This window comes from Megalops cyprinoides, chromosome 14, assembly GCF_013368585.1.
Source record: "Megalops cyprinoides isolate fMegCyp1 chromosome 14, fMegCyp1.pri, whole genome shotgun sequence".
NCBI classification, from domain to species: domain Eukaryota; kingdom Metazoa; phylum Chordata; class Actinopteri; order Elopiformes; family Megalopidae; genus Megalops; species Megalops cyprinoides.
The window spans coordinates 17304760-17327781 of record NC_050596.1 but is presented as its reverse complement, the minus strand read 5'-3'; the positions used below and the strand labels follow the sequence as shown (position 1 = coordinate 17327781).

The 23022-nt window shown below is 39.6% G+C and overlaps 1 protein-coding gene across 1 annotated transcript in view; it reads right to left on the bottom strand.

The window, feature by feature from the left end:
* The window catches only part of LOC118789364 (glypican-6-like), a 189783-nt gene that overhangs the window by 23290 nt on the left and 143471 nt on the right, over positions 1-23022 (bottom strand). Inside the window, exon 6 of the mRNA XM_036545752.1 lies at positions 19863-20006. Within this exon, the coding sequence (XP_036401645.1) occupies positions 19863-20006 (144 nt within the window). The remainder of the gene's footprint in view (positions 1-19862; positions 20007-23022) is intronic.

Below are 23022 nucleotides of genomic sequence, written 5' to 3'. Positions count from 1 at the left end.
TAACATGTTGTGCATACCTATGAGTATGTGTGTTAATGTAAAAACATTACATGAACAAGTAGCAGACAAAAAAAAGATCCAACAAGTACATTGTGTTCTGTTGCATCAAATTTTGTTCCTGTTCTTTTTATCAGTGTAATGAATGAAGTCATACATATATACAGGACACTGGATACACATATATGGGAAAACTTAAAGTTATTTATAACTGAAGAAGATCCTAACTGAATGGGTGGTTCTGACATCATTAGAACATCCCCTGTAGAGTTGTTCCATTGTCAGTTCCGTGCCACTGGAGGTGATAATGGTAGTGCTGGGGACCTGTGAACAGTGTCACATGTCATCACCTGACACTGGCACCGTGCAGAGGTGAGCTATGAGTCACAGCTCAGAGTTACACAAGGGGACTGTAGCAGAGGATCAGGGACTGCTTTTGTAGGTTACAATCCCTGAAGACGAAAGCTACAGTCAGATGGCTGCCCAGCATAAGCAGTTGCTAACATGGTCGGGGGGGAGGGGGGGGTCCCTTCACACATAGGCATACGCTTCCTGACAGTCATTGTTTCTACATTTCAGCAGAAGACCACCATCTTGGGTGATCATTTTCATCTGAGCCTGCCTGGTTCCACACTGTGCTCATAAACCACACACAAATCCAACCCTGCACCATTCCCTCAAAGCTTTCCAAAGGGATAAATCTGATAAGGAATAACAGAACAGTCTGGTGTCTAAGTATCTCTGCAAGTACTATCCTCCTGTTCAGTTTTCTCAAGTACCTCTGCTTTTGGAAATAATCGGGCTATTCACCATGAAGTGCTGTCATATGATCCCTGGATGGGGCCATGTTTGCAGAAGGCATTTCAAATGTTAAAATGTAGAAAAGAACTGTAAACATTACAATGTTATGAAAATACAAACAGCTATGTAACTGGCAGTTTCCAGATGCCTTTCCTGTAAGAGGTCATTTGTCAGTCCAGACAAGTGGGCCATGGAGGAACTGCTGTGTAGCCTTGTGTAAAATGGGAAACTGCACCGCATATTTTGCCCCACCTAAAATGATTGTTTTTCTTACAGTTGCTGGACGGCGGCATCTAATATTATTTTGCCCTGCGCGGCCAGTTGCCCCATGTGGCCGGTTGCTCTGTCTACAGCGATGTACAAAAACAAACCGCATTCATTTTTCCCGCTATGCCACCCCCACCTCTGTGGTTTGCGATCTGCCAAGGATCTAAGCCAAACCCGAGAGATTTCAATTTTCCCTTTCCAACAACGGCAGAATCCCAAATGAATGGGGGGAAAAAAGCCTACCAAATGCCTCGGATTTGCCGTTCCACAAAAATGACTTACTTTCCACAAGTGACTTTACCACATTTACATCTGTAACCACAGCCAAACGCTAACGCCACAAAGGCATCGCCACAGCAATGCCTTTATCATTTTGAATTTTTTGAGTCTTAAACGTGGGGTAAAAACAAAGCATTTAGACATTGATACAAATATGATTTAGTGCAAAACCAAGGGGTGAAAATGCTCAACTCCGGAATCATCAACCTTGAATCTCTTTTTCTGTTTTCATTATGCTGCAATAAGGGCACCTCCTGTGCTCTTACTGCCGCTGCTCGACACTCTTGACAGTGTGCAGCTGGTAGAAGACAGTCACACATCCATTTACAAGACAAGAAGATTGTAAAGTGAACAGCCTGGGTTATTTCAATAATCAAGAGAGCCACACCTGGGATTTCATCGCATGTCAGTCTTAACAGTCCTACACTCATCTGCGCTAACCGAGCCCCGTTTATTAAAAACACTCAGGGCCAAACACTCAACTGAAGGGCCATAAAAATGCCTTGAAGTGTGAGCTAATCCAAGACGTTCTCACTTGGCATTTTATGACAATGTAGCCCTCTGTGAGGCTCAGTACTGCCAAGAAATGATCAGTTATGTGCAAAAAAACCCCAAATAAACTGGATTTTAAAAAGAGCTGCAGTTTAAACATATGGACCAATCGTTTATCTGCCATTTTTGGTTTAAAATGACTTGCGTGCAGGACACTTTCCCCTGTTTTTACTGAATTTGCTGATTTAAAGCATTTACTTTTGAAATTCAATTCAAAACAATTCAAATCCTTATATAAAGTTAAAAATAGTAAATGTTTAACCTGACCTTACTCTACAGTATATCTATAGTTATATTTGAAATATGTATAACGTGCAAAGATTATTCACACATTCACTCTTCATCTGTATATCCGTATGTTCCTCACCATGTAAGATCTCTATGAAACCTGTGATAGCTGAAATAGAGCTGTTTCAAAGGCTGCATAATTACCTGTTAATAGTCTCATTCTCTGAGGTGCAATTTGCGGTTCACGTTCCATCACAGGGAAATCTGTTCATTGTCATCCATAGTCTAATTTCACCCAGATGGATAGTAAAGAGGAGAGGACATTCTAGAAATGTTGCATTAATTCCTGACGAAGCTTCCTCAAATAACAAAAATGTTACTATTAAGGGAAGTGGTTGTATACAACCAAGTACTACACACATACAATTCATTCAATAAATACATCACTTTTGAAAGCACTGACCTTATACAAATGCTGTAAATAAATTACATTAAATTATGAAATCCCAACAGCTGATTTCTCGGTATTTAAACAGAGGGGGAGGACATGGAGTGAATTTTTTTTTTTTTCAACTTGAACTGGCTTAATACTAAGTCTTACAAAGGCAACAATAGCTTGATCATTATTACAACAAAATGTTGTAATACCAAAGAGCACATACTATATCAGAGAAGGGGGCATGATGACATCATACATCACTGGTGTTCAGCTTTGTTTTGCTCACCCCCTCCATCTTCAAACCTCAGAAATATATAGGTGCAATTCATAGCAGAACAGGAACATCATCTCTGCCAATTTTCCATAATCATAAGCATGCTTGTGTAAATTTACGCTGCTTTATCATAAGGTAACCTGGTAGTTAGAACAAGTTGTTTGCTAGATAGTAACTCTAGGCTTTTTAGCTAGCTGCTAACTTCTCTTTTTAGCCATCTTCTAAGCTGATCAAGCTCTGTGGTTGAAGCAACTCTTGATTGACAGGGAATGAATTTGAACACAACACCTGCAAATCTTGCAGGTAGATAGGTTAGCTACGGTCTGAGATATTTAAGCGACCTAGTGTGTGTGTGATCTCATGTGTAGATAGCGGATGACAAGCTGCAGCCTCTAACAGTGTTGGCTAGCAACGTCAATATACAATGCATACAAAAAGTGAAGGTTTTTTTTCTGCCAGACAGGAATGGACATGGAGTCGTGTCAGCAGGGCTATGGTCAGCATGGCCCTGGCTCTACTCAAATGGGACAGTGGAAAAGGGACAACATTGAGATGTATTCGAACAGTAAAAAAAATAGCAGAAAACTTATAAATAAATAAAAGACATTTAATAAAATGAGTGCTGCTACCTTACTTTTTAAATATTCCAAAACAGTTAATGGCTGCTCATCCAGAACATTCCTCCTTTAAGTGAGCAACTAAAAAAATGTCACAGAAAAAAGCACTGCATTTTCACTAAACCACGAGTCAATGTTTCAAAAAGGCCTTTGTAATTGCAAATACCATGTGGGACCATGTGGTCATCTCATGGGTGTTGTGATTTCAGTAATCCTGTCTTGATGCCATGCAAATCCTGTTGTTAGGAGCATGCTAAGCTAGGTCTGTTGCAAACACCCCCATGGTTTTAGCTTCCTGTTTATTTACTTTCATTTAGCTTATCAATAGCAGAGAGGGGGATAGGAATAGCTCCAAACATAGGGTGCCTTTGAAGTCTTTCTCCAGCTCTCTGATTTGCAGTTTTTCATTGTTGCAGTAGGTTACAAGGTGTATTGCTTTCTAAGTTTATTTGCAATGACCCCTTTCACATCAGCTGCTGTGGGGCTCAGTCTCTGGGCAAATATGCAGTGAGGCGATATGGTTCATCATAGCGCGCTTAATTTATCAAACAGTGGACCTCGGCTAGAGAGAAATGAAATGATATTGATTAAATGGTTTAAAGTTTGTGGTTGTGATTTGCTCCAGGCAATGACTCTGGAGTTTGGTGAATGAGGAGCTGATTTGAAGAATGCTCTACGCTGTTCGGAGGAACAGGGCAATCATGTCCCACCCAGCTGCGGTTGTCTCAGGTCACCAGGGGAAATCAGGGGACCAGCTTCAATGGGCCACTTGTCCTCATTAATGTATTGACAGATATGAGGAGTAGCAATGCTTTTTTTTCTTCTAGAAGCGGGCCTCCTTACTGGCAAAATTGTTTGTTCTGATGGGATTGATGCCCTGAACAAATTGTTAGGAGTACAATATATCAGGCAGAATTTGAGAAAAAGAGAATAATTTCATCACATAACACCATTTACATTAGAGTTTCATTTTTCATGAAAATTATTTCATAAATTATATAATTATGTTATCTGTATTATTGTTGAATTATTAAATAATGTTATTTTACTTTATTCTGTTTGTTAAAACTGTACAATGGACTGCTAGGCAATAATTAATCTATGAGTGGAAGCTAAATGAAATCATAATTAATTGTTCTGTTTAACACTGATGTGCAAATGGCTTAAAAACAGTATCTTAGTTTGATAGGCGGACTATATTCTAAAAAAAACAGAAAATCAGAAAAAAGATTAAAACTTGGGGGCCCCTGGATGGCTCAGTTAGCACAACACTCATCTTGAGTGCAGGCTGAGCCCCATAGCCTGGGGGAAAATGGCCATGTCATCTTCCCGAAACCCACAGTGGCAGAACAGAGTGATTTCATTCTGTCGGGGATAGAGGCTGCCAGAGTCTCCTCATTCTAAGGCACCCTGCAGTTTGTCAGGCACCTCGTCAGATGACATCAGTGGAGTAACACATCCTCCTATTGGTGCTGGAAAATAGTCCAAAAAATAGCCATTGACTGGATGTGAATGTAGTGGAGGATTGAGAACTCCTGCATGAATGCACATCTGGTCACAGTGAGATGAGCTTAATGCCCAAATTAGCAGCTCCAACTAGAGTTGCATGACAGGGGAAAAGCATTAAAGAGGTACAAAATTAAGAGTCAGAATAAGATGCTAAAGCTCACATATGGAAATAAAATGCCTGCTCTAAAGCAAAAAAAACAAAGCTTCTTTTGGACCATGCACTCCACAAATTATCTGATGACTTTTACTGCAGTGGTGTTTTCCGACTCAGAGAAAGATAGAGAGAGCTGTGTATTACTGGTTTTATTAATGAAACAGTGCAGAACACTCTAGATCCTACAGAGAGGAAAGCTTGATTAGATGGTGAGTCTCAGATTCTCTGAGTGCTAAGCAGTGGCGCAATTTCAATTCTGAGAAGAAAGCTGAAAACAACGTAATGGATCTTACAGACAACGGCATGCTTTCATCTGTGTATTTGTATGTATTCTGTAACCCCGCATGGCATATCTCTCTATACAGGGGCTCAGCTGGTGATTGTCGGTGGTCGTCACCAGAAAGGGAATTATGTGGAACCCTCCCTTGAATACCGGAGAAAATCCTGTTCAACACAACAAGCCGCCTAATGCCTTGCCCTTTATGCTTGCTGGCCGATGTGAATGGTGTCCCAGGGTACTGTACACAGCACTTCCCTTGTACTCTCCAGCACAGAGCGCAGCTTGTAGAAACATGCGGGTCTGCTGTTTACCTCAGTGCTGTCTGAAAAACAATGCCAGTGTTTTTTCATTTATGAAGAAGTCATTATGCCTTTTTATATACAACCATTTTTCTTTAATGTATGTATCTGCTTTTTTAATTGGGGTCATTATTTTGTTAATAAGATGCTATGGAGATTACATTAATGCCCAAATAATGCACATTTAAAAACAAGTAAGCTGACACAATACTTTATCTATTCACAACTAGTGACAATATCACACTATTTATTTGCAGTGAGAGATGAAATAGTCGTATTTTGGCTTGAAAAGCATACATGGCATATGAAACCAATATAATTCAATGAATAAGTGGAAAAAGAAGAATGAACAAGATAAGGCTCGTCTATTCACTCTCTTGTATCAACCTGTGGTTCTTTTAGATAATCTATGGGAAGCCACGTTTACAGCTCGATACTCAAGGTGTCTCCCATATCTTATAAATGAAGCTGTGTGGGAGTAATTTATTTTCCTTTGTTTAAAAAAGACAGGCATTAAAACACATCCCTCAGCTTAAATGAAAAACAGCCAGCCTAGCAGGTTAGCTGAAGAATCATAAAAGCAAAACACTACCAAGTGCACTACAGTATATGACATTATCCTGTCTCCCTCACCATACGGTTACCGTAAATATTTATGAGTTCTGGCACCATCTGCATGCAGCTGAGGATGTACACGGCAGAAGGGAGGTCACTGTGATGTAGAGTAATATTAGCATTTACTCTAGAAATTCAAGGAATCAACAGTGTCAAGGCCAGATCTGAGTGAATACAGGGCAATCTTATGTCTGTCAGGGTGATTCTTATGCTTCTTTCCCTTTGGCCACATTAAGGTATGCCATACTAAACCAGCTCCCTGTACTCAGAACAAGGAGTGTGAGTGTCACTACCTTTTCACACCTATAGCTTGTAAAAAGTTTGGGTTTATGTATGAGTTCGTAAGAGCTCGAGAGAGCTTCACAACATATTCTTCACAACAGTACCAGGTACAGTCAGATGACTGAAAGCTTGTGCTGTGCACTATTAAGGTTCAACATTATGCATTTCAGAAAAAGGAAACCAGTGAAGTCAGATGATAGGCACCTTTAAATGTATTCTGTGTGCAAACCATAATGATTTTCCCTTTTTTGTAAAGTGTCAGTAGCTAGCTAGCCAGTGACTGGATGAAATCTGTTAACTGAAAAGCAGCCAGATAAATGCTTCCATCGGAAAAAAAATGAGAGGAAGAGTGGATGAAGTGGGAAATATGTAAGCACGTAATAAATGAGCTAACTAGCTGAAAAGGGACGCATGGCTTGAACTTGCCGGTCAAAATAAGACAGCACATTCCAAGATGGAATGCTTGATTTACAACGAAGAAGATAAATGAAACCATATGTTTGTGAAGCAACTATGTAAACTGAAAGAGGCTCACAGTAGCCAGCTGTTGCAATGCAGATGAGCCTCAGCTCCCTTCAGCAACAGCCACTGCATCTGGTACCACGCTGAGTGACTGCCGTAATCTCCGCTGTGGAGAAGTGGAAACATGTGTTCTCCGGGCACCAACACTTAGCGAGAGGGAGACCTCGAATGGGGCTTTCGGGAACATAAGTTCACTGAGTCTTAAACACAGTTTAATTCAAATGTTCTTTGCGTGAGACGACTTGAGCCAGTCTGTCTCTTCTTTTGGGGGGGACAGATACAGAGCAGAGAACTTTTAAACAAGCAAAAAGTTAGGACCGAAAACCAGATTATTCCTTCCACCTTCAAAACGTCACACATCTTCATCTTTCAAATATGTCAGCAAAACTCAAGGTCAAAAGGCAAAGTACGATGTCAACTCCAAATAAAGGAACACGTAATTATAGAAATACTTCATTGTAACATTAATATTCCACAATTTGGTACCCAAAGGCAAATTTCATGTAGTGAATTTAGTACCCATATGCTATCATTTTATCAAAATATCAAATTATGTTGAAACGGGTAAATCTGCCCGATGTCAGCCTGTCCATTTCCTGTTTTCCGTCATGCTTTCCAGAAAAAGATCTGAATCCAGGTGATCAGACTGTCACCACAGCTCATGTGTGTGTCAAAAACACCTCAGTATTGACTGGGATGATGAGAAACTCACTCCATGCCAGATAACACATAACACCTGGACATCACTCAGTAAATGGAGGCCTGGAACAGATAATCACAATTGATTCCGTGAGTCAGAGGAGTCACACTCCTCTCGCCGTATCGTTGCACGTCTTACCTAAAATGCACTGGAGACCGAGGCGATGGAAAGTTCACCTCCGAGTAGATATAAAGAAAAAAAAAAAGCTGAAAAGATCGAAAGTTAAAGAGAGGATTACCGTGAAGGGAGAACCAGCGAGCTTGCCCCGTTCCCTGTGGCAAAGACAAGAGTTCAAGAAAAGGAGATAGGTCGATCTACAAAGGGAGGAATAAAGGAACACCACCCGGTTTGTTGACAGGGATTAATGAACGGATTTGCTTCCCTGGGACACACGCGGCATTGCAAGCGGGGTAATTTCCCTCATGGTCTTTGCCCTGGGACACGGAGGCGTTTCTGTGGATATGATAATGATGAACCACGGGAAAGAGCAGGGGGCATTAGAATGCGTCCGCACGCTCCCCTCTTTCAATCTCGGTGACGATGGGAGTTGCAAAGTGCAATTATGCAAAATTAATTTATCAAGCTGTTTTAAATAACAGCGTCGGCCACATTAACAAAGCTGCATGTTGTGAGATAGGGAACGTACACATTTTATTATTGGTTTATGTTTGGTTTTTAATGTTTTCATATTTATTTTCCTCAATAAGGGAAAATGTACCGGCTCATAAATGAATAATTCCACCCACTTATAACTGGGTTAATAAATACATTTTAATGTTTGCACATCATGTTTGTTTATATCATTCCTTCTGTGCAGGGGTGTAGTGGTAAAAAAGAGGTGGGTAAACTATGAAATCTGTGATCAAGGTAAGGCGGACCACGACATAAAAAAATGGTAAAACGGTAAAAAATTGATATTCAGAATGTTTGTTTATTTATTTGTAGAACATATATTTCCTGGAGAAAATGTGAGGTGGGCTAGCTGCTACACGGAGGTTATCGCCCAATGCTTGGGTCCTGAGCAATACAGCTCTTGTATAACAATACAAGTTGTTATAGGCTACCATTAGGTGGTTCCTAGGGTGTTGCCGGGCATCACTGGGTGTTTCCTGGGGCCGTACTATGTGGTTCCTATATAAATTTAAAAAGTGAAGCTGGAATTCATTGTTAAACGAGACTATGGAAGGAATAAACATAGTTGAAGCCTATGAAGTGTATTAATAACCAGAAGGAAAGTATGAAACAATGAAAGACAGTATGAAAGAAATATATATATAGTTAGTCTATGAAGTGTATTAATCACCACAAAGGCAGTATGAAGCTATGAAAGACAGTATGAAAGCAAGAAAAATATAACATCTATGAAGTGCATGAGTCACCATAAAGAGAGTGTAAAACTATGAAAGAAAGAAAAATATAACATCTATGAAGTATATTAACCACATTCACCATAAAGAGAGTATGAAACTATGAGGCAGTCAAAGGACATCCCATAATAACCTGAAAACAACCCAGAGCAACCAGTAGTACACAATGTGAAATTACAAATTGCATGAATTCTGAACATTCTGCAATGTATGTGTATGGGGAGCATGACTCTCAAACAAATTGCTAAAGTTTAAAGACTATAAATCACATTGCTTAGATATCTAAATGTGAGTGATAGTAGATGAAGCTGAACATTTTGATGTAACATATGTCTATATAGTATAGAAGCTGTAGAAGCAGCAGCAGTTTACATCGGCATCGAGGAGGAGGCTTGATTTTTACATGTTTAAGAAACTGCTGTATACCCATTTGCCAATGACAGGAATCCAGACACATAACACTAGTCAACCTTAGACAGATAGCTAGCTGGCTAGAAAGCCCCATTCTACAGCTCTGTCGCGAGCCTGGCTGCTGCAAAAGATGATGTGATTGGTCACAGATACCGTAAATGCTGATAGCGCAGTGCAACTCTGAATATAATATGGGCTGTGCCGGTAAAACAATAGGAAACTCTAACAAATTTTAAAGTTGCATAAACTCTATGTAGGGGTGCGTAAATACTATTTCAGAAATGTAGGAGGTGCGTAAATGCTGTTTACGTGTGTTTAGCCTCCTCTACAGCCCTGTGTCTGTGAATAATTACATACTGTGGTATTTTATATATAATTTATCATTCCATCCATTTGAGATCATTTGAAAATCACTGTGTGAGCCATATAATTTGACATCATACAATTATCGTTCACACCCATGTTGCAGCAGGAGTTTAGGAGAGAGCTGGGTGGTGAGATATCAGAAGATTTAAGAAGGTTTGAGACTAAATAATTCTGCCTGTTTTCTTCATCACAGTAAGTGATGTTCTATAAGTGATTTGCTACGTAGTATGTTATTCTTGCATTTTCTCAACTCACTGTCACCATTACCACAGAGAGCAGGTACATCATACAGGTCACTGCCAAAATAAAGGTAACACTAGAGTAAATGAGGGGTACAGAGTATTTTGAAAGTATCCGCTTCCACAAAGGTGTGGTGTTAGTTAAAGGTGTGAGTTAATGAAGCGACTAACATCCCATCACGCTTACTGTCATGCTGGGCAGACCTAGCTGTCCATTATTTTGGCTACCATAGCTAGAAGAAGAGATCACAGTCAGTGAGAGAAGGGTGATTGTCGGAGCACGTTTGGCAGGAGCTTCAGGATCAAAGACTGCTCAAACTGCAGATGTTGCATGAGGAACAATGGCTAAGTTGATGCTGCCGTGGAACTCTGAGGGAAACACATAATGAACTAGGTGTAACTGTGGTCGAAAGCTCAGTTATGGGAGTCTTATGGGAGAATCTGGAGCAGCGCCCGAAACAGTGTTTTTACCACCATCAACAAAACACTAAATGATGGAAATTCTCATTGAAGAATGGTGCCACATCCCTGCAATATAGCTGACACTTGCAGTATCTACACCAACGTGCACTGAAGCTGTTATGGTGGCCCGTGGTGGCTCAATACCCTATTAAGGTGCTTTATGGTGATGTTTCCTTTATTCTGGTAGTACCTCTATTTCCTGGTCCAATCACCTCAATCAACATAGTCAAATGGAATTCAACACTGCACAGACCACATTATACTCATAAGATCAGTAAAAAAAGTACTTTTGTTCATTGCAAAAGATTCTATTACTAGCAGTCCAATAATAAGTCAGACTCATACTCTATCACTAATGTAGTACTTTTATTAGGCAAAAACAGCATTTTGCTTGTGAGGAGCACTTCATTCATTGCAGTTCTCCTGCCACAGAATGTTAAAGCATTTGATTCAGTGACTGAAACAGTCTGATTGAGCACATTATGATTCTGTGTATTATTTGTGACCAGTGTGTCAAGAGGTTATTTACATAATTGCCAGTATTTGCTGCGCTGCATTAATGTTCTATAAATGAATACTGCACCATGAAGCAAAACTGGCTCACTTCCCATTCCTCATCTGCACTTCATAAGCACAAGGATGAAAAAAATACTGCCCGACATTAACATCATTACAGTTACCATTGTGATGAAAAGATTCCTATGTGTTTCAGGGACTTGGCGTATTCAACATAGGCAGATTTGCTGAATCTACATAATAACATGACTCCATATTATGGAATTTAAGCAAACACAAGGATGAGATTACTCATTTGTTTTTTTCCCAAGACACTCTGTAATTGTGGTTTTTAAGGGGATAAAAAAGGTAAAACCACTTCTGCAAGAGAGGAAATCCGAATACTTGGTTCCATTAGGCTGCAACTTGAACCATCAGAAGGAATGTGGAAGAGGTTTAAAATGACCCTGGTCTTTACAAGGCGGTTACAATTGGCAGTTGTAGGGGCCAAGATGTTGGAAATAGAGACCAGAGACGCGTTGCACCAGAAGTGAGGTCCTGCCAACCTCCTCTTTGCTCTTCAATGTGCATAACACATAACAAAACAGTGTGTTGACCACAAATTGCTAAAAATCAGGGCGTTTCTCCTAAGGCCTGGGGCACAAAGCCAAAATGATGAAACCAGAACTCATTCCAATGCTACGCATTAATGCTGCAAATTAAATTTGTGAACTAATGTTTTTTTTTTAACAACTCTCTGCTCTGCAAGTACACATAAATCTTTGGGAAGTATTTAAGAGAATTCCTCTCCACAATAATTCTCATGAAATACGTTCGATAGTTTGAACTGATATTACTCTCCTGAAACCTTAAAAAGTAATCTTAGATTTATTTATTTATTTATTATACTGGAAACTTTGTCATGTCGTGGTGGTAGTCAGTCTTCTCCAGATATCTGAGTGACTTTACTGAGTATTTATATGCAATGCTATCCTGTGTGTGCAATGTTGTCCTGTGTCACCACCAAAATAAATTAATTTTGGGGGCAAACCATATATGGACTGTCAGTTCTTCAATAGACTTCTTAATGCATATAATGCATCTGCAAAATACAGAATGCACATATGTTTTCTTTGTACATCTACTTTGTGACTATAATCCAAATATGTAAATCTTGTGGTATGTTTATTAATGTATAATATGTAGCAATGCATATGTACATGCTACTACATATATGTGGCAATGTAAGAAGATGGTTGCACTCCTTTAAGCGCAGTACTGTCTAGAAATCCAATTACAGGGGAACTGTTTCAAGATTTCTCTGAAAAAAGTGCTGTAGCTGTATCTATTCTTCCTTTTTTTGTGTCCTCACCTTACCCTTTGGCATTTTTCGTATTCATATATGCGTTATTTAATTGAAAAAATCAGCTGTTTTTCTTCAATATTTTCTGGTAATCCTTTAGACTAACTAAACTTGGAAAAGACAGCATTTTTATGGTGATCATTATATGGGTCATTAGTTAGTCATTTTGATGGTTGATGGCTGTTCTATAAAACATCATAAACCTTGCGCTGAAGTGGCATATTCCTCATGCCTGAGGAAAATAAGACTGTGTGATATCTAAGTGTTCAATGGATCAGATATGCCTTTATATGGACATTATTCACATATAAAAACACACTGGAAAGCTTAAACATGATGACAGAGGGACCAGATGGCTGAATGTCCACTTTGACAGACTGTAACTGCCTGACATTTAAAGCATTTTAATCATAAAAACAATGTTCTGACACTGAAATGTTGAGGCAGATATTGTTATGACGAACAGAATATTTGAAATGCTTCAGCTCATTTGGCTTACAGCGAATGCAACAATGGGCGTTCCTCTTATGAGATGGAGCCTCACTTCTAATGAAAGAATGCAGCTTGATTTTTTTCCCCTTCATTTTAATAGTGCCAAAAGAGCTATCCAGTTGCCCTTTTAATGTGAGGCGCCAGAACCAGAGGAGTTCAACTTCCCAAATGTAATCAGCAAGAAGCACAATTAATTTCCATCTATAAAGGAGGATCGAGGCTGGAATCCAAATGCACACAAGAGTGCAGGGTAATGGATAACTGCAGATCAAATGGCGGTAACCTGAAGCAATTTATAAACTGATGATCCAAATAATCCAATCCAGCAAGTTAGTTGGCAGCCTTTTAAAAGCCAGTTTTTGCTTCGATTCTGCACTCGCCTGACAGTGAAATTAAATATTGGATCAATTATGTATTTATAAACACATTTATATAACACAATTATATTACATATTTTAGTTTCATCCTTTGAATTCATCTGATTTCTCCTTTAAAACATTGAACGTATATGTAACAAAATCTGTTTTTCTGAATGAGGTTCCATACATAAAATGGACCTTTTTGACCATTATTATTTTTCCAAAAGATTTTCAGAATGGCAAAAACACACACTTAGGCACATTATTTAAGCCTGGCAAATCCAGTTGTCTCTTTAAGGGGGCATCAGTTGAGGGAACAGAAGGAGTCCAGAACAGAAATATTGTATGAATTCTACCAAATGGGAACTTGCATATACTTTGTGAAAGGCACATCACAGACCAGCCCTCTAATGACACCACTGTGGAAAACAGTGCAGCCAGACACTGCAGTATACTCATTTCCCACCTGCATTAGTCTTTGAAAATGGTGGCCCTTTATTCTCCCTTCTTCAAAGAACATCTGTGCCGTTGTATGGCAATGTCGAGGCGGGCAATTATGCAGACCTGTTCTGTGACAGGAGGTGGGCCAGCCGATTCTGGCCCCCGCACCTCCGGCGGCAGCAATGCGCGCTGATGCTACCACTGATCAAATGTGTCTGTTCCCCGGCTATTCCAGTGATGATATTAAACCCTCACCAAAGGAAAGCTACGTTTTGCTAACATCCTACAGGGCACAAATAAACATGAATAATTAAGCAGATTATGTACAAACAAGAGAAAGGTGAGCAGGGATAAGAGGCATTGGAAGCTAAGAGCTTCCACTGGGAATTCAGGCGGCTACACAAGAGATGCAGGCAAAGAGCTGCAGGATACTGCGCTGTGAGTGAGGTAGAGCTGCTACAGCCAAAATGACTACTGTTTTACTGGCATCTCAAAGTGAGCAGCAATTTTGTGCAGCTGAACCAAGAAGACAATAAAATCCCTCCTAAACAATGCCAGAGCCTTTGTAAGGCACTGACACAGCAACAGTGATTCATACCTTTGAGGCTTGGATGACTCATGGAAACCTGATTGCTTCAATTACACAATGTCACTTTCACACTGCATAATCAAGTGCAATATCATGCCGCCCCCCCCCCCCAAAAAAAAAAAAAAATGAGACAGTTGTTGCTTATTTAGAAAGGGATTTGTCTTTGGATGAACTTTGCTTTTTACTGAATAATTTGACTTCATACATCATGTTTGGTATATCGCATCCACCTACAGCTGAAACCAAGGTTGATCTTGCTGAAACTAAGAGGAACCCTGGGCTTATTCTGGGATCCCATACAATAAAACAGCCAAGACTGTACATCTGAAAATCAAGCTAACCAAATTCCTTGGTATTTTCAGCAGAATATTGACAGTGAGCAAGAATATCCCCATAACTGGTATTTTAATTTAAATAGGACCAGACACAGCCCAGATAGTATAGCAATCAATGAGTTGTGGAAAGGAGTTGAGGCAATCTACCCATTGTCCATAAAAAAGAAACAAAGAATTGTGTTGGTGTACAGGCCAATATAGGTATATGTATATGATGGGAACATTTACATACTTGACGAGAAGAGACAGTTTGGCCACAGCAGATGGACCATGGCAATGAGATTCAGCCAGGAGGCCACCAGTTTGCTCAACACATGGACTGTCGTGTTGAATTCCAAGCACAAACGCACAACCATAATCTGATCACTGTACTCATAATCAGAGCACCTTTCACATTCAAAGCAATTGTGGCCATGTTTAAATTACTATATTGCTATATATTCCACTGTTGACCTTTAAATGCATTTGGCATTTTGTAATGAATATCGTTAAGCTCAGAACAATGATATCAATGATAGAGAAGGATACATTATTCATGAAAATATTCTAGGGCTACAGTAAGACAGAGCAAGTCTAGGCAATTCAAGCTACAAGTTAGACAGGAACCATGTCCTTGATGAATTTTGAAAAATAAAAATAATAGGGGCTATTATGATTTGGTGACAGATTTCCAGCCGTTCATTGACATTTTCTTGGTGCAAAACATGCTTTTGATATATTTCGGTGGCAGATTACACTCAAGCAAGGATAGAAAGACACCAACCACATTACACCACCTGTTATCCTTCAGTGTAAAGGACAGCTGTGTACTCTGAGGAGGCTGACAGGTTAACTGCTGTTGCTCGGCACATCAGATCAGGTGCTGAGAGGCATGAGCGAGACCACAGCGTTCACCTCAGTCTTCCTATGAGATTGTTAGATGAGTCTCCGCTGCTGTCACATTCAAAATGGGATTTGTAAGGGGCAGTGGGGGAGGGGGGGGGTGTGGACAAATGAGGACCATGGAAACGTGCTACAGGCCCAAGGACAGTAAAAGAGGAATTTAAGAGAGAAATTTGTTGTACAATAAATTGAACTTTTCTATCAGGCACACACTTACCAGCTATGGAATGATTGATTGTCATTGGGAATTTTCCATAGTCTCAGAAGTATTTCCATTTTGATAGTCTACTTCACTGTCCTGTCAAGTGGTACATTTTAGTCCATTCCCTAGGGGAATGAACGGCTCTATTAGATTTATGTCTCTTGCAATGGAAAGCTAAATTCTGCAGTCAAACTAACATCAATGAATATCTGTTCTGCTGCGTGTGTTAACAGGGGTCACATTTGTGAAATCAGCATTGAAGGAAATGTATTTCTGTTACAACATGCAAGCGATTCTCTTTCGAAAGAAAGAGCAAAGCTCCATTGCTCTAATTTGCCAGGTAAGGTCTGAATCTGTCTCTTTTTTGTCATTGTTCCTACAACAGCACTGCATTCTTAATTGCTCTGAAATTACACACAATCTGGCTCATAATACAGCATAAAATATATACACAGTATTGTATTGACTATTTTCAAACATTACATTACATTCATTTCATTGAACTAAACACACAGCATATGGTAACACAAGAAATTGCCCTGTCTTGTAAACAGAATGCTTAAAATGAAATATTAAAAGTGGATTTTCAACAGAAAGTGATGTTGAGCTGAAAAATAAAAATACATCCACACAAAAAAGAATGCTCACATCACACTGTCAAAAAGAACAAGGGGCAGAAAGTGAGACTAACGAATCATCCTTTCACATGCATGCACTAGTGACAGACACTGCCATTCCCTTTTAGGAAGACATATAACACATACTTTGCATACTATATACAGCACATTGTCTTATATTTGTAGATTTTCTGAGGAGAATAAATCGACTGATGAAATGATGAAAACAAAAAACAGCATGTACCTCTGCAAGCTTCGTAGATTTCCCAAAAGACAACACTACAGGTGATTTCCTCTTTTCATTTATTCTGTTGTGATTCACAGGAAAGTGCAGAACATTTACAGCTCCCGTCAGGTACACTATGATGAAAATAGCTAAGCACAGGAAATGCACCATGCTTGTTGTCTCCAGGATGACTTAATGCTTCTCCATATATATACTGTGGCATTTTAAAAGGCTTATTTTTTCGCCCCTGACTCAGATTTAAGGTGACTTCCCAGCAGATAAGCTCCTTTCACAAAGAAAACTACGCACACAGAAGTGGTTACATGTCAAAAAGCTCTTGTAAAATTTATATTTGCCATGCTTTTGAGGCACCTGACTGGACACCTCCAATAAAGGAATGTGTAGCAGGCAGACTAAGCACACTTGTTATGGCCTATAGTGGGGATAAATGGATAATCTTCTTTATTTTTTCCAGATTCCACATCCAAAGACCCTTCAGGAGATCCCGAACTCCCAATCTGAACAAAGGTGATTCTTTTTTTTTTCCAGGGCAAAGTAGTTAGTTAGTTAGTGAGTTAGGTTAAACATTTTGTGTAAACAGCAAAAAAGTAACACTTACTTAAGTTTGTTGGTACGCAAAAGACAAACCACAAAGTGTGTGATTGAACCCCCACCCCTCTTCCTCCTCCTTTTCATTTTTTGGCAGAGATCTGCATGATTCTATTCCAACTCATAATGATCTCCCAGCAGGCTTACCAGTGACTTTTTTAGATGTGTGTTTATGACAGAGAGAAGCCGGCCGTTATTCCACACTGCCATCTGGGCAGGCTGGGCTGCGTGGATGTGGGAATCACTTGGCTACTGTGGTCCTCGAGGAGTTGACTTCCATTAACTGCATCTACATGTGCCGGCCTCAGTTGTGTCTGGGTGGTAATGGCCAAAAAGCATGGGGAGGATCTCCAGAGATGAAGGCTGGCAACTACCAGCAGCCGCACCACACAGAGCTGACCCATTTTACTAGCTAATGAAATAAATCAGACAGGCGCTTCAAAAGAACGGCAAACTAGAGGCACCAGCCACCATATGAACAATATTCCCACAAAAAATCAGCATTAGCTAAGGAAATACAAATAGACAGAGTGATTAACTAGGCAGTGGCCAACAGCGATGTTCCCCCCTGTACCCCCATATTAAACAGCAATTATTCAAATTAACAAGATGCAAACCTTGAGAGGAAAATGAACTGGGGGAAAACAAAGTCATCGTGTTCCTGCTTTTTTGAAGCAAAGACTTATCAAAATAGAATGGCATGCTGCTAATAACTGAAATGTGGATTTTTTTTTTAATTGAAAGATCACCTGCATTATTTTTCATGTATGGACATATTATTTTTTGTATGTGCATCTTTTTTAATCGTACCAAAAATGTCACTACATCAGATATATGATGGTTTTAACTGAAAATCAGTTTACTTACAGTATCTGTTCTGAATTGTAATTCTACACAATCTGTATTTATCTAAAAGTAATTACTACATGAAACATCTATCTATGAGAGATTTGGCAGTCCAGTAGGAAAAGGATATACAGTATGACTGCCGATTCAGTAACATCTCAAAATCTAAATGGATACACTGTGCATGTGATACATAAGTACATGAAGGCTTTGCCTTATGTGATCACACATATGATTGATATCCCAAGCTCAGGACATAAGACATGCCCTGATCCTCACACACTCACGTGCTATTTCAAAATGTAATCAGATGGTCTATCATCCTCTTTATTTCGAACCATATGTTCAGCAGTCTTACAGCGATAACAGGATTCCGGCTGAACAAGGAGCAATATTTTCTTATTATAATTACAGTTCTGTCGCTCTGACTGAAGTTGCAGTTTTTATACTGATGTTTTTTTGGCTGCCTACCACTGACTACCTTTGTCTTCAGCGATGAATTATCTTATTAAAACTAACAAGCATATAATGGAGACTTAGGGAGAGCCAAAGGAGCAAACTCTGCTCTGCTAAAAATACATCACACCTGCAGGACACATAACCTTATCTAAATGATATTCATATATTCCTGAGGTGTCAGTGTGGTTTGGGCTCTCCTTCGCCATCAGCTCATTTTTATACATTACAGCCATTAATGCTATTTCAAAAACAAGGCCCTGGAGTAAAAAGGCGACCACACTAAATCCCTTTCAGATGCCACATGCGATGCTGCACCAAACACGACGACAGTTTTACCAAATCAATTCCACATTACTTTGAGACAGCAATGGAAAGCCACTGGGCAAGGATGTGGAGTGGGATGGGGAAACCATGAAAAGAAATGGGTGAGAGGTTAAGAGTAGGAATGCCAGGCTTACGCTGTGTTGCATTGTCCTCCATACAATCCTCTGGGAAGCAGCATTAAAACAGAAAAGACATTGGTTTCATTGACAAGGCTGATGCAGTAGCACAGTAGAGAAAGAATTAATTATACCTAGAGAATAGCCTGATTTATATCTATGTATATCTTGTTCAATTATTTTAATTAAATCAATTATATATGTGTATATATACAATGGTAAATTTTAATAAATATAAGTTACCTGCTATTACATAAAACAGCTATTGGATTTGAAAAACTTATGCTGCTCAGCAATCACCCCTATACAATTCTTTAAGTGCCAGCATATCTCACTGTTTATCAATACCTCAGCCTCCTGCATCCTTAAGCATATGATCTTAAGTATGCGAACTTAAGTGCGAACTTAAGCTATCACCACTATAATTGCCATAATTGTTTGTGTAAAGAGTTTTGGTGATTAAACCAAAAATGGATTTATGTTTGACTAGGTTATAAAAGGATGTTTACAGCTGAGAAACTACATGTAATATCTTTACATTTTGGGCAGCAGAGATCTAGGGAAACCGTCTGAACTGTGGAGGGCATATTAGAAGTGCACAGCCCTCCCTCCCTCTCACACGGCATGGATGACGACAGGCAACTCAATAGCGAAGCGTGACCGGGAGATGGGCACAAAGGATTAATTCCCTGCTCTGGATGGCTACCACAGCAAATCACACACTTTAATCAACAGTGTCAACCCATGCGAAACGTCTCGGTGACTAACAATGTTTACACCGAGGTTCAGGTCACTCACTCGCTGGTGTAACCCTCCACCCTCGTTGCAAGCACCCCATTTCCCTTACCAGTCTGTCCAGGCTTGTGCCCGCCGCTGTGGTGGGCCGTTCCTCCGGGCTGTATGGTCGGAAGCGGGCGTTGAACACGTCCGAGATGCCGCGGGCGGTCCGGCCCATTCCAGACGGCTTCGGCTGACCGCATCCTTGAAAAACCTACGATTAAGAAAAGATATGCGACCAATTGCTGGGCTGCAGTGAGAGCTAGAATTAACAGTGCAAACCTGTCATCAGAAAGGAACTGCGAGACTCCTGGGGCCAGAGAGAGGGAACAGCCAGAGAGTGTTCATTACATATACTTCACAGGATTAAAAAGAAACAGTCAACAAAGTCATGCTTTTTTCCATGTTTCTTTTTTTATTTTGTATTGATCTTGCTGCAACAGACCTCAAGGGAAAATATTCTAACTATACATGGGAGTAAGCTTCTGTCTTTCACACAGATACTATTGTGCATTTATTTTTTTCAAATCAGAAAAAGATTACTGGTCTGCAGAAAGTATGTTTATTCAAAATGAAACAACAGACAGCGAGAATATCTGTATCTTAATGTCAGTAATCTATCAAAACAATGGACTGAATGATTAGATAAGGATATCTGAATGACAGCAAGGGGAATTCTAATCATGTATACAATACATCATTGAGTGTGCAGCGAGAATGCAAGAAATATGTTTATGAAAAGCAATGTGTTTTTCTTATTTATTCATCCATCTCTATATTCATTTGCATATGTAACTGAAATACTGTTTTCATCCTTTCTATTCTGCAATTTCAAATTCAATACTAGCACAGTATCTTTTGATGGACTTAAAGTAGAAATGGGGAATTCCCCCTCTGAAAAGCAAGGTCGTAAAAGACTCATTAAAACAGTCCATTTTGAAGTGTTATTGAAACCTCAGTGCCATCAGTGAGGTTCAGTTAGCCTTTCACAGAAATAACACTTGGACAGGAAATATTACTGTCACATACACTGCAGTGTGTAACTTTAAAGGGTGTGGATCCAATGCCCTCCCTCCTCTGATCTACAGTCGTGCTGACGTGAAGTACTTGATTTCAAAAGATTATTTAACGTGTTGAGCACGTGGCATGCAGCACTACCAGTGTTATAATTTGTGCAGGAAACTCTTTAAACAGTAGAAGATAAGATCAATCATCGATTTCCTGCAATGTGGGGTTTTGAAACATGATATACAAAAACTGTGAATGCCGCATGCATCCTTATCAGTAACTGCAGATAATTGCAGTGACAAGATACCTCAATTTCACTCCCCATAAATCTTCTCTGAGCCTTGATTTAAAAAAAAAGACATATAGGAAAACAAACTTTTCAAGGTACTAGGCTGATGAATTCAAGTGTGTTACATTGCCTGAGGATACAGTGCAGCACAAACACCCTCTGGACTGTTACTTTTAATGTTGTTCCAATTCATTCATACACCATTCACTGAGTTGTATGTATCAATTGGGAATGCTTACTCGCCTTGCTTGTGTCATAATGAAAAATAAATGAAAAAGGAAGTAAACAATGCACCACACTGGCAATATTCCAGTTTCAAGGGTACTGAACTTGAATGACAGAAGTTTTGTTTTCTGAACACAATGTGTCATGTGAAATCACAGAGATTTCACCTCTGTAGTATTTTAATTAAAATGTTAGTTTAAGTCCTTTATATGCTACTTTTCCTCTGCTGGCATTATCTAATGATGTGGTGACATTTGACTGTTGTCTCTGTTGATTGCTTGCCCCACATGGAGGCCAAGTGCTTTGGATTATAAGAAGCAGTCATAACGGCTGCAGTCATAACTCTTATATATATATATATATATCTTACCATGTAGCATGTGCACAGGATGATTTTACCACTTCGAATTCCTGACAGAAACCATCAACCAATTTTCACATTGTATTTTTTTTTTTACTAAATTAACACAAGAGCCGCAGCAGATGTTTTGAGAAAATGTCACATGAGAGAAGGTCTCATGGGTTAGGGTGGTGTATTTCTACATCAAGGTCTTAAACAAGTTATTAGAGAGTTGGATGAAAATTTTGGGAGGACCATGGTTTTAAGCACCAGTCCCAGTCACCTGTAATATGCTTTGAAGTGGCTATGAGATTGGCTCGCCATGGTTTAACTTTCATTATTCTTGTTTAATTTATAGATCACTACATTAATTCCTTCAATGACATTGTGATAAAATTTAAAAACTTGTCCTGCTGCATGGTGCCTTGACCTTTGCTTATTCAGTACTAAACTCAAAAATTCTGTTTTTCTTTTTCTAATGGAAAATGGTCTGTGTCCTTGTGAAGATGGGCAACATCAAACAAAATAATTCCTTTTCAATAACATATGATGCTAACTAAGCGTCTGTGCTCTTCGGTTATCAAAAAGGAGAAACACAACAGCCCCAGAGAACCCAAACAAGTCAATGGCTGCTTGTTAGGGATATGCAATGATTAACTCTCTTTATTAATGCTCTGCATTAATGCTCTGGCGCACTAGAGTCCAGGAAGAGTGGCCCAGGTGCACACATAAGCAGAATGACTGCACATCCTCCCTTTCATGTGGAATGAACCATCAGTTATGACCCTGACCTTGGCAAAACCTCCCAGACAGTGTAGGCCGAGGAATTTTTGAAGTCTCCACTAAAATCAGCAACCGCTTTAAATTTTTCTTCCTGCTGTAACTACAGCTTGTAGGCACCGAAAAAAATGTAGTAAATCAGGGAATGCATTACGCACAGTTAACTCGACACTGAGATTATCTGACCAAAAACAAACGTATAATTTAAATACAAAGGGCTAGAACTGGGCGCAGTGTGTTTACATACACAGTGGCATTACACAAGCGGAAAAAAAGACTCTTGCTGCTATTTTAAAGCACATCTCAGAGACAGCCAAGTGATTTCCACCAGGCAGACCTTCAGCAGAACAAGTTGCTGCTGCCCCCTGGGACTGATTTCAAACAATGCCTGAAAGAATATCAAAAATGCATGGTGCACATCTCTTGTAATCTTATGCCAGCATGCACTGGACCATTGTGCACCTGAGTCCTACAAATCACCCTGCATACGGGTGTCTGCTATTTTGATATACTGATTTCATTCTGATGTCATCCATACATCCTTCCTTTACTATCTGCCGAAAAGTATAGAGTATAGTATAACTTTCT